At 49.8% G+C, this 12,500-nt stretch overlaps 1 protein-coding gene across 1 annotated transcript in view; it reads right to left on the bottom strand.

Moving 5' to 3' along the window:
• Window positions 1-12,500, bottom strand: part of LOC308153999 (CUB and sushi domain-containing protein 3-like) — a 504,776-nt gene that overhangs the window by 322 nt on the left and 491,954 nt on the right. Inside the window, 3 exon segments of the mRNA XM_080527180.1 lie at window positions 1,337-1,472; window positions 2,434-2,521; window positions 2,748-2,860. Coding sequence (XP_080383306.1) covers window positions 1,337-1,472; window positions 2,434-2,521; window positions 2,748-2,860 — 337 coding nt within the window.

The following is a 12,500-nucleotide window of genomic DNA, read 5'->3' as shown; positions in this document are numbered from 1 at the left end:
AACAACCACTATACTATATGTTATCTGTGTGTGTGTGTGTGTGTGTGTGTGTAGGTACATTATCTGTGTGTGTGTGTAGGTATGTTATCTGTGTGTGTAGGTACATTATCTGTGTGTGTGTGTAGGTATGTAGGTATGTTATCTGTGTGTGTGTGTGTGTGTGTGTGTGTGTAAGTATGTTATCTGTGTGTGTGTGTGTGTGTGTGTGTGTGTGTGTGTGTGTGTAAGTGTGTGTAGGTATGTTATCTGTGTGTGTGTTATCTGTGTGTGTGTGTAAGTATGTTATCTGTGTGTGTGTTATCTGTGTGTGTGTGTTATCTGTGTGTGTGTCTGTTATTTATGTGTGTGTGTGTTATCTGTGTGTGTGTGTAAGTATGTTATCTGTGCGTGTGTGTTATCTGTGTGTGTGTGTAAGTATTTTATCTGTGTGTGTGTGTGTTATCTGTGTGTGTGTGTAAGTATGTTATCTGTGTGTGTGTGTTATCTGTGTGTGTGTGTGTGTTATCTGTGTGTGTGTGTGTGTGTGTAAGTATGTTATCTGTGTGTAAGTGTGTAGGTATGTTATCTGTGTGTAAGTGTGTAGGTATGTTATCTGTGTGAGTGTGTAAGCATGTTATCTGTGTGTGTGTGTGTGTAAGTATGTTATATGTGTGTGTGTTATCTGTGTGTGTGTGTAAGTATGTTATCTGTGTGTGTGTGTGTGTGTGTTATCTCTGTGTGTGTAAGTATGTTATCTGTGTGTGTGTGTTATCTGTGTGTGTGTGTAAGTATGTTATCTGTGTGTGTGTGTGTGTGTAGGTATGTTATCTGTGTGTGTGTGTGTGTGTGTTATCTGTGTGTGTGTTATCTGTGTGTGTGCGTGTTATCTGTGTGTGTGTTATCTGTGTGTGTGTATAGGTATGTTATCTGTGTGTGTGTATAGGTATGTTATCTGTGTGTGTGTTATCTGTGTGTGTGTGTGTGTGCTATCTGTGTGTGTAAGTATGTTATCTGTGTGTGTAAGTATGTTATCTGTGTGTGTGTGTGTGTAAGTATGTTATCTGTGTGTGTGTGTGTGTGTGTAAGTGTGTAGGTATGTTATCTGTGTGTGTGTTATCTGTGTGTGTGTATGTTATCTGTGTGTTTGTGTAAGTATGTTATCTGTGTGTGTGTGTTATCTGTGTGTGTGTTATCTGTGTGTGTGTGTTATCTGTGTGTGTGTGTGTTATCTGTGTGTGTGTGTTATTATCTGTGTGTGTGTGTGTGTCATCTGTGTGTGTGTGTTATCTGTGTGTGTGTGTGTGTCATCTGTGTGTGTGTGTTATCTGTGTGTGTGTGTGTGTGTGGCCCCGCCCACCTCTGTTTGTAGAGATAGAAGCCGAAGCCTGCGAAGATCAGGGCGAAGAAAGGCACGAGGATGGCGATGGCCACAGAGCTGCTGTTGGTCCCCGGGGGCTGGTTGGACTGGTTGTTACTCTCTGACATGTTCAGACCTGGGGGAGGGAGGGGGGGGGGAGGGAGGGAGGGAGGGGTGGAGGGAGGGGAAGGAGGGTGGAGGGATGGGGGGGTGGAGGGGATGGAGGGATGGAGGGATGGGGGGGTGGAGGGATGGAGGGGGATGGAGGGAGGTGATGGAGGGGTGGAGGGTGGAGGGTGTGGAGGGATGGGGGGGTGGAGGGATGGAGGGTGGAGGATTGGAGGGGGATGGAGGGATGGTGGAAGGTGAAGGAGAGTGGAGGGATGGGGGGGTGGAGGGAGGTGAAGAGGGGGGTGAAGGACGGTCGAGGGTTGGAGGGAGGTGAAGGAGGGTGGAGGGATGGAGGGGGATGGAGGGATGGAGGGAGGTGAAGGAGGGTGGAGGGTTGGAGGGGGATGGAGGGAGGTGAAAGAGGGTGGAGGGTTGGAGGGATGTGAAGGAGGGTGGAGGGGGGTGAAGAGGAGGGTGGAGGGATGGAGGGGGATGGAGGGATGGAGGGAGGTGAAGGAGGGTGGAGGGATGGAGCGAGGTGGAAGGATGGAGGGAGGTGGAGGGATGGAGGGGGGTGGAGGGATGGAGGGTGGAGAGGGAAGACTTTTGAGTTTTGGTTATGCTCCGATCAAGTCATCAGTCGTCAAATTAATAATCAAATCAAAGCAGAATTTGGGCCAAATTATCGGCCCGTCCAGAACAAGAGGTTAAAGATAAACATGAAACCATGCAATGTTTATGAATACGATGAGTAGGTTGCCTAGGTTACCTAGTCTCTGTAGTAATATAATGAGTAGGTTACCTAGGTTACCTAGTCTCTGTAGTAATATAATGAGTAGGTTACCTAGGTTACCTAGTCTCTGTAGTAATAGTAGGTTACCTAGGTTACCTAGTCTCTGTAGTAATAGTAGGTTACCTAGGTTACCTAGTCTCTGTTGTAATAGTAGGTTACCTAGTCTCTGTAGTAATATGGTTACCTAGGTTACCTAGTCTCTGCAGGCCAAACTGTCCGTAGTCTTTCCCCTGTATAAACCCCTGGAACACATAGGTGGCGCCGTCAGGCTCAACCGACACCTGGAGGCACAGAGAGAGAGACAGAAGAAGTAGAAGCAGTGTTTAGAGAGAGACAGAAGAAGCAGAAGCAGTGTTTAGAGCGTATGACAACTCTTTTTGTAATAATCGTTGTAATCGTTGTAATAATCGTTGAATAGCCATGTAATAACTGTGTAATACATGGCGTAAGGAATGGCACTTTAGGCATAATGGCCCTCTGCTTGACCCCCCCCCCCCCCGGACTCACAAATCCGTCCATGGACCAGTTGTCCTGGTTGACCTTGCTGGGTGGGGTGTGGGGTGTGGTCTTCACCTGGTACATCAGCAGCATCAGACGTGCCTCCTGGCTCTTATACACACCTGCAGGGGGGGGGGGGGGGGGGTTTATGGTTAGGAGAGGGGTGGTTATGGTTAGGAGAGGGGGGGGGGGGTAGGGAGGGAAGGAGGAGGGGGTAGGGAGGGAAGAAGGAAGGCGGGGAGGCGGTAGGGAGGGAAGAAGGGGGGGTAGGGGAGGGAGTAGGGAAGGAAGGAGGAGGGGGGTGGGATAAGACAGATGTAAGATTGGCACAATATTGGTCTGTCTCTCTCTCCCTCCCTCCCTCCCTCTCTCTGCAGTAGAACCACCTACCCATCCTCTCCTGCTCTACAAAGAGGGACCTTATCACAGCCAGTCAGAGGGCTTGTTAGTACAGCCAAGGAGAGGGCCGGATATGACAGCCAATCAGAGGGCTGGATATGACAGCCAATTAGAGGGCTCGTTATGACAGCGAATGAGAAGACTCTCTATTACGGCCTATTAGAAGACTCACTATTAAAGGCAGTCAGAGGGTTTGTTAGTACGGCCAATCATAGGGCTTTCACACCGTCAAAGAACCGTGCCGGTTCGCGTTTGCGAACCAAGTCTGGAACCGGCTGGCACGTTCAGACTGAAACTCAATTGGTTCTGAGCCTGAAAAGTTGGTTCGCAGTGGGAACCAGAAAATAGTGGTTCTGAAGCGCGAACCAAAACGTAGAACAGTCACGTCGTCAGTGGGTGTGTCATATTCTAGGCTACAAGAGACCAGCAAGAAGGAAGTAGCCAAAATGTGACATGACGTCATCGACTTGCAAAGGGGGCGCAAACTGGAAAGGCTTCAAATCAGCGTTCAAAGTTTTTCAGAGCAAAAAAATCTGATTTTGTTTTTTTGTCATCAGACACAAGTTAAGGTTTTGAACTACCCACTCGTTATTTTTTCGAGCAGTTTTACGATAGTTAAATATGTGTACTTAATCAACAAAATAAGCTTATTTTTAGCCTGAATCCTCCCGGGAAATCTTCCCTTGTGGGAGTGGATAAACTGGTTCCAGGTTTTTTCTCATTGGTCGATCGATTTGGCTACGAGAAGCACTCGTGCTTGTTTGTTCATTCCACTCCACTCCACTCGTAAGGTAATATCTTCTATTTTATGTACATAGCGAATTTGTTAGTTAAGTTAGTTACTAGTTGAAACCAGTGTGTTCGTGTATTTAGACATTTCTTTATTATTACCCACTAGCAACTAACTGAAACCAGTTCAGTCTGCAAGCTGAACCTTTTGTTTATTAGCATGCTAGCAGTATTGTTGTAGCTCCGAATTCTGTCCACGTTGTAAGTACGGTTAGTATGTCTACGTTGTAAAAGTTGTGTGTAAGACTCATGTTCAGTGTGTAATACTGTAACATGTCAAGTGTAATAGATTACAGAAATGTTAAACGTTTAAAAACATGTGTTCCTTTCTTTGTTATGAACGAGCTAGCTGCTAGTTGGCAAAAGCCAAACACACTACTCTGAGCACTAGGTAATTATCATTGTCATGTATTAGGCTAGCTATTTTATGAACATGGTATGGTAGTATTTTATGAATATGGAGTGCCAGTAACTGTAGGCAATATTTTAATGTACTATCTTCCTTCTGTTGCAGCTTTGATGCCCTCCACCCCACCAGACACAGCAGCTCAACAACTCACTGGCAATATTTTGTTGAATAACAAGAACAGTCGGGCATAGATACAGCATTTTGAACTGTGTCATGATTTATTATCTATTGATAGTCAATTCACAGACCTTGCATGCTTACCTGTGTATAGTCTGTTGTATGTTCTCAGTTGTTGCCCTCAGTTCCAACTATACTTGAAACTTGAAACTGAACTATAAGGCTGGACATTGACTACTGGACATTGACTACTTCTCAGGGTGTGTCGAACATGCTAGTGTCATCTGGCATCAGATCCAGGTCGCCAAGAAGGAGGGAACGGACCTCCACGTGGTGTTCCTGGATCTCGCGAATGCCTTTGGCTCAGTCCCTCACAACCTCCTGTGGACAGCCTTCGACTACTTCAGGATCCCACCAGCTCTCACAACCCTTGTCAAGGCCTACTTCCAGGACGTCCAGCTCTGCGTGACCACAGCAGAGTACACCACAGCATGGCAACATCTGGAAGTGGGAATCATGGCCGGCTGCACCATCTCCCCGCTGGCCTTCACCATGGCCATGGAGGTCATTATTCGGGCCTCTCGATGGGTGGTTGGCGGACAGCGAATAAGACCTGGGCTGAGGCTGCCGCCGATCAGAGCCTACATGGATGACCTCACAACACTCACCACGACCAAGGCTTGCACAGTACGGCTACTAAGAAAGCTCCAGGAAAACATTGAGTTGGCTCGCATGAAGATCAAGCCGAGCAAGTCTAGAAGCATCTCCATTGTCAAGGGGAAGCTGTCAGACCACCGCTTCCACATTGGCAAAGATCCCATTCCAACGGTCTCTGAGAAGCCTGTGAAGAGCCTAGGTCGTTGGTATGATGCCTCCCTCAAAGATAAAGAGCAAGTAGAGCAGCTCAGGAAGGAGGTAGCCAGCGGCCTGGAGAACATCGACAGAACCCTGCTTCCTGGCAAGCTGAAGCTCTGGTGCATGCAGTATGGACTACTTCCACGTCTCCTGTGGCCACTAACCCTCTATGAAGTTCCTCTCTCAAAGGTGGAAAAGCTGGAGAGACTGGTCAACTCATATGCAAGGAAGTGGCTTGGCCTTCCCAGGTGCCTCAGCAGCATTGGGCTCTACGGCAAAGGGATGTTACACCTGCCCATTTCCAGTCTGACAGAGGAGTACAAGTGTGCCAAAGTCAGACTGGAGATGATGCTTCTGGATTCGAATGATCCATTTGTAGCCCAAGCTGCCCCCATCCTGGCCACTGGGAGGAAGTGGACCCCATTGGCTGCAACTGAGCAGGCAAAGGCAGCACTCAGACACAGGGACATTGTGGGCCGAGTGCAGGAGGGGAGGAGTGGTCTTGGCCTCGGGATTAGTACACCGGCCTGGAGCAAGGCCAATCCATCTCAGAGACGCAAGCTGGTGGTCCAGGAGGTACGTCGGGAAGAGGAAGCAGGAAGGCGCGCACAAGCTGTGGCGCAGGCAAAGCAAGGGCAGTGGATGGCATGGGAAGGAGTGGAAAAGAGGAAGATCTCCTGGAAAGATCTGTGGGAGATGGAGGCATTCAGAGCGAGCTTCACCATCAGGGCTGCCTACGATGTCCTGCCTTCTCCTGCAAACCTAAGCCAGTGGTATGGCGAAGACCCCACGTGCCCTCTATGTCAAAGTCCAGCAACACTGAAGCACATCTTAGTGGGATGCAAGACCAGCCTCACCCAAGGCCGTTACACCTGGCGGCACGACCAGGTGCTAAGGTGTCTTGCAGCAGTGCTGGAAAGTCAACGGACAAGTGTGAACGCCCTCCCTCCCCCATCATCCCGGTGGCAGCCAGCACCATTTGTTCGGGAGGGCGAGGGTCAAGCCAGCCTCACCACCATAAGACCAGACACTGGGCAGTTGGGCAGAGCACGGGACTGGAAGCTGCTGGCAGACTTGGACAAGAAACTCTGCTTCCCAGCTGAGATCGCAGCCACCAACCTGCGACCAGACCTTGTGCTGTGGTCAGCCTCGCTCAAGCTCGTTTACATCATCGAGCTCACTGTGCCCTGGGAGGGTGCAGTGGAGGAGGCCTACGAGCGGAAGAGGCTGAGGTACACTGAACTCGCAGCAGATGCCCAACAACAAGGCTGGACAGCGAAGGTACGCCCAGTGGAAGTAGGCTGCAGAGGGTTCGTAGCCACCTCAACATCCAGACTACTCAGGGAGATGGGAGTGCGAGGGAAGACCCACCGGCAGGCAATCAAGGACCTCTCCAGGGCTGCTGAAAAGGGGAGCCAGTGGCTGTGGATGAAGAGAAAGGACTCGACCCGGGCGTTCAAATGAGCTGATCGCATCTAGGGAGTGAACCTGGGACGCTGGGATTCACTGCTGAACCCTCTGGAGGTGTCGTGGGCTTATCAGCGAAACATTCATGAAGGAGGGCGCCCACTTGACAACCCAAAGGATGCCATCGCTCATTTGAACACCACAGAGTCTCATCGGTGCCTTAAGTATGTATGTATCGAGGGATATCAACATCTAGTCCTACATAACAGATCTGATCATCTGGTGAACCAGTGACTGCTGTGAAAGTGCAGCTGGCAACAAGGGAAAGACCTTGCGACAGCATGGAAAGACAGCTGACAGGAGGGAATAGACCCCAACGGGGCCGCCATGGGCTAGCTACCCGTGGCGGCGGGATCCAGCACGAACAGTGTATGGGTCCCACCCAAACTTGGCTACGAAAAATTCTAAGAAGAAAATACCCCCTGAGCCTGCGAGAGCGGGGGCGGAAGATGGCTCATCGGCAGACAACCCGGTAACGAACACAGGAACGGAACAGACTACGAGATTGATGATCAGCATACCTGAGGCTCCGACAGCTACAGCAGGACACACGCTCCAGAACTGCGTATGTGGTTGGACAAAGGTTACTTCCACCCATGGCCTGAAGATACACCAGGGCAAGAAAGGGTGCCTAAAGAAGGGTCAACAGGGAAGTCGCATCGACAGCTACTTTTTGAGAAGCAGGCCGAGTCAGTCGACTGAAGTTCAGCAGCAGGACACACACCACAGTCTGCAGGACATCAACACCCCTGTCCCAGAGGAGGAAGAACAAGGCACAGGAGAGCAACCTGAATCCAACACATCACGACCACCAGCAGAGAAGAAGATCCAGGGGCGAAGGCCATTAGTCAAGTGGCCAAAGTCCTGCAACAAGACGCTGTGGAAGGAGGTCAACACTGATCTCTGCAACATCCTAGAAGGGATCAGAGGCACCACCATGAAGAAGTTGGAGAGAATGGGCAACCTCATCTATGCCTATGGAGTGGAACAGTTCGGAGTGGTCGAAGGCAAACGATCTACTCAGTCAATTCCCACCAAGTCCAGAAGGCAGACAGAAATAGACAGACTAGTCAAGGAGAGGAGGCAGCTGAAGAAGCAATGGAGGAAGGCCACAGAGGAGGAGAAGGAGGGAATAAACCTGCTGCAGGAAGAGATTAAGAGCAGGCTTGCAACACTGAGGAGAGCTGAAAACCTCCTGAAGAGGCGCAGAAGGAAGGAGCAAACAAGATCACGCTTCTACAAAGATCCTTTCAAATTTGTGAAGACTCTCTTCACAAAGGAGAAGAGCGGAAGTCTCTCTGTGGCAAAGGCCCACCTGGAAGAACATCTGAAAAAGGGCTGCACAGATGACCGACACCAGGAAGAGGTCACGCTCCCACCTGACATGCCACCAGTCAATCCACCAGAGCACGAACTAGATATCAGTCCACCCAGGTGGAGTGAAGTAGACAACACTGTGCGTAGAGCAAGGGCCGCGTCAGCTCCAGGTCCCAACGGAGTTCCATACAGGCTCTACAAAAACGCACCAGATGTCCTGAGATTCCTCTGGAAGCTGATGAAAGTTGTGTGGCAAAAGAAGGCGATACCAACGTCCTGGCGGAGAGCCGGAGGGATCCTTATCCCCAAGGAAAAGGACTCAACAGAAATCGGACAGTTCCGGCAGATCAGCCTTCTAAATGTCGAGGGAAAAATCTTCTTCAGCGTGGTCGCTCATAGGCTGGCAGGATACCTGCAAAGAAACAACCTGATTGACACGTCAATCCAGAAAGCAGGCATCTCAGGCTTCTCAGGGTGTGTCGAACATGCTAGTGTCATCTGGCATCAGATCCAGGTCGCCAAGAAGGAGGGAACGGACCTCCACGTGGTGTTCCTGGATCTCGCGAATGCCTTTGGCTCAGTCCCTCACAACCTCCTGTGGACAGCCTTCGACTACTTCAGGATCCCACCAGCTCTCACAACCCTTGTCAAGGCCTACTTCCAGGACGTCCAGCTCTGCGTGACCACAGCAGAGTACACCACAGCATGGCAACATCTGGAAGTGGGAATCATGGCCGGCTGCACCATCTCCCCGCTGGCCTTCACCATGGCCATGGAGGTCATTATTCGGGCCTCTCGATGGGTGGTTGGCGGACAGCGAATAAGACCTGGGCTGAGGCTGCCGCCGATCAGAGCCTACATGGATGACCTCACAACACTCACCACGACCAAGGCTTGCACAGTACGGCTACTAAGAAAGCTCCAGGAAAACATTGAGTTGGCTCGCATGAAGATCAAGCCGAGCAAGTCTAGAAGCATCTCCATTGTCAAGGGGAAGCTGTCAGACCACCGCTTCCACATTGGCAAAGATCCCATTCCAACGGTCTCTGAGAAGCCTGTGAAGAGCCTAGGTCGTTGGTATGATGCCTCCCTCAAAGATAAAGAGCAAGTAGAGCAGCTCAGGAAGGAGGTAGCCAGCGGCCTGGAGAACATCGACAGAACCCTGCTTCCTGGCAAGCTGAAGCTCTGGTGCATGCAGTATGGACTACTTCCACGTCTCCTGTGGCCACTAACCCTCTATGAAGTTCCTCTCTCAAAGGTGGAAAAGCTGGAGAGACTGGTCAACTCATATGCAAGGAAGTGGCTTGGCCTTCCCAGGTGCCTCAGCAGCATTGGGCTCTACGGCAAAGGGATGTTACACCTGCCCATTTCCAGTCTGACAGAGGAGTACAAGTGTGCCAAAGTCAGACTGGAGATGATGCTTCTGGATTCGAATGATCCATTTGTAGCCCAAGCTGCCCCCATCCTGGCCACTGGGAGGAAGTGGACCCCATTGGCTGCAACTGAGCAGGCAAAGGCAGCACTCAGACACAGGGACATTGTGGGCCGAGTGCAGGAGGGGAGGAGTGGTCTTGGCCTCGGGATTAGTACACCGGCCTGGAGCAAGGCCAATCCATCTCAGAGACGCAAGCTGGTGGTCCAGGAGGTACGTCGGGAAGAGGAAGCAGGAAGGCGCGCACAAGCTGTGGCGCAGGCAAAGCAAGGGCAGTGGATGGCATGGGAAGGAGTGGAAAAGAGGAAGATCTCCTGGAAAGATCTGTGGGAGATGGAGGCATTCAGAGCGAGCTTCACCATCAGGGCTGCCTACGATGTCCTGCCTTCTCCTGCAAACCTAAGCCAGTGGTATGGCGAAGACCCCACGTGCCCTCTATGTCAAAGTCCAGCAACACTGAAGCACATCTTAGTGGGATGCAAGACCAGCCTCACCCAAGGCCGTTACACCTGGCGGCACGACCAGGTGCTAAGGTGTCTTGCAGCAGTGCTGGAAAGTCAACGGACAAGTGTGAACGCCCTCCCTCCCCCATCATCCCGGTGGCAGCCAGCACCATTTGTTCGGGAGGGCGAGGGTCAAGCCAGCCTCACCACCATAAGACCAGACACTGGGCAGTTGGGCAGAGCACGGGACTGGAAGCTGCTGGCAGACTTGGACAAGAAACTCTGCTTCCCAGCTGAGATCGCAGCCACCAACCTGCGACCAGACCTTGTGCTGTGGTCAGCCTCGCTCAAGCTCGTTTACATCATCGAGCTCACTGTGCCCTGGGAGGGTGCAGTGGAGGAGGCCTACGAGCGGAAGAGGCTGAGGTACACTGAACTCGCAGCAGATGCCCAACAACAAGGCTGGACAGCGAAGGTACGCCCAGTGGAAGTAGGCTGCAGAGGGTTCGTAGCCACCTCAACATCCAGACTACTCAGGGAGATGGGAGTGCGAGGGAAGACCCACCGGCAGGCAATCAAGGACCTCTCCAGGGCTGCTGAAAAGGGGAGCCAGTGGCTGTGGATGAAGAGAAAGGACTCGACCCGGGCGTTCAAATGAGCTGATCGCATCTAGGGAGTGAACCTGGGACGCTGGGATTCACTGCTGAACCCTCTGGAGGTGTCGTGGGCTTATCAGCGAAACATTCATGAAGGAGGGCGCCCACTTGACAACCCAAAGGATGCCATCGCTCATTTGAACACCACAGAGTCTCATCGGTGCCTTAAGTATGTATGTATCGAGGGATATCAACATCTAGTCCTACATAACAGAACTGAGCACTACACTATTTCCAGCACAAGACATTAGCAAATTACTCTTAATGCCTCCATAATAATAAGCTGGCTAATTAGCTACAGTAATAACATTGCTAGGTGATAATGTTAGCAATATCTAGCTAAGTACTGTAAACTTCTCTTTGAAAAGTCTATCTGACCCAGTGACTAACACTAATGATTAGATTTAGATTAGATTACATTATGTGACACGATCTGGTGGAATGACCAAAGAGGGGGCAAAGTCATTTTTCTGTTTTTTACATATGCTTAAACTACAGATTGTAAGCTTTCAAATTATGTGTCATACATAGACATCGGGAAAAAATGTAAGACAACATGAGTATTTGAAACTTGTTAACCCTGAAAACTAAATCCTGAGGAAACGGCTTTCAAAGATTTGGGACTTTTTCACACCAAAGCGAAATATTTTTATTCTTGTGTACTGTAAAATAAATTCTGATTCTGATTGAAGACTTTTTTGTATCATTAAAAGACTAACAATAACAGTTACAACAACCATAAATAATAATAAGCTGGGTAATTAGCTTAGGTAATACCTTGCTAGGTAATAATGTTATAGCTGTATAACTATAGCTGTCTGACCCAGTGACCAATACTGACAGGTATTGACAGCTGATAGCTGTCAATCTAGAGGGGGAGTGGTTGGGGGTGGGGTTGACCAGCTATTGTTACCGCCCATTACCTGCCTGTGTGAAGGTGTGAAAAAGTCCCAAATCTTTGAAGGGCTTTTTCTCAGGATTTAGTTTTCAGGGTTAACAAGTTTCAAATACTCATGTCGTCTTACATTTTTTCCCGATGTCTATGTATGACACATCATTTGAAAGCTTACAATCTGTAGTTTAAACATATGTAAAAAACAGAAAAATGACTTTGCCCCCTCCATGATCATTCCACCAGATCGCGTCACATAATGTAATCTAATCTAAATCTAATCATTAGTGATCAAAAAAAAAAATCTAAGGTTTTATTATTCTCTCTATCTTCCTCACATGCTCAGCAAACACACGCGCGGAAATGCGTGAACGCGAATTTCGTAAGCCATTTCTATTCCAGTAATGGAGCAGCTGATTAGTAAGAGAACGCGTGTAGAAAGTGTCTTTTGTTTTGTTTCATAGAAAACTGTGTTTATTTCAGATACTGTATTGGAAGATATTATCCTCTTTTCCAGTGAAGTAGCTGCCATCTAGTTGTGACATTTTAGTTTATCCCGCCCCTTCATCACCCAGCGTTGATGACGCGGATGGTTCTGGTTACACTGGTATGAACGCGGGCTCGTTCGACCAGACAGCACCAAGGTTCGGAGGTTCCCGAACGCGAACCGGCACGGTTCTTTGCCGGTGTGAAAGCCCTATCAGAGGGCCGGATATGACAGCCAATCAGCGGGTTGGATATGACAGCCAATCAGTGGGCTGGATATGACAGCCAACGAGAAGGCTCGCTATTACAGCCAATCAGAGGGCCGGATATGACAGCCAATTAGAGGGCATCGATAAGACAGACAAACAAGAAGGCTCGCTATTATAGCCAATCAGCGGGCTGGACATGACAGCCAATCAGCGGCTGAGGCTGTGACTGATCCACACGGTGGGGATAACAGGTGACGTCCATCACAGTCACACAGGCTCCTTGTTGCCACG

Source organism: Nansenia antarctica (assembly GCF_963989245.1).
Source record: "Nansenia antarctica genome assembly, chromosome: 3".
Taxonomy (NCBI): Eukaryota; Metazoa; Chordata; class Actinopteri; order Argentiniformes; family Microstomatidae; genus Nansenia; species Nansenia antarctica.
The sequence above is the reverse complement of the archived record's forward strand: the minus strand, read 5'-3'. Positions and strand labels throughout refer to the sequence as shown.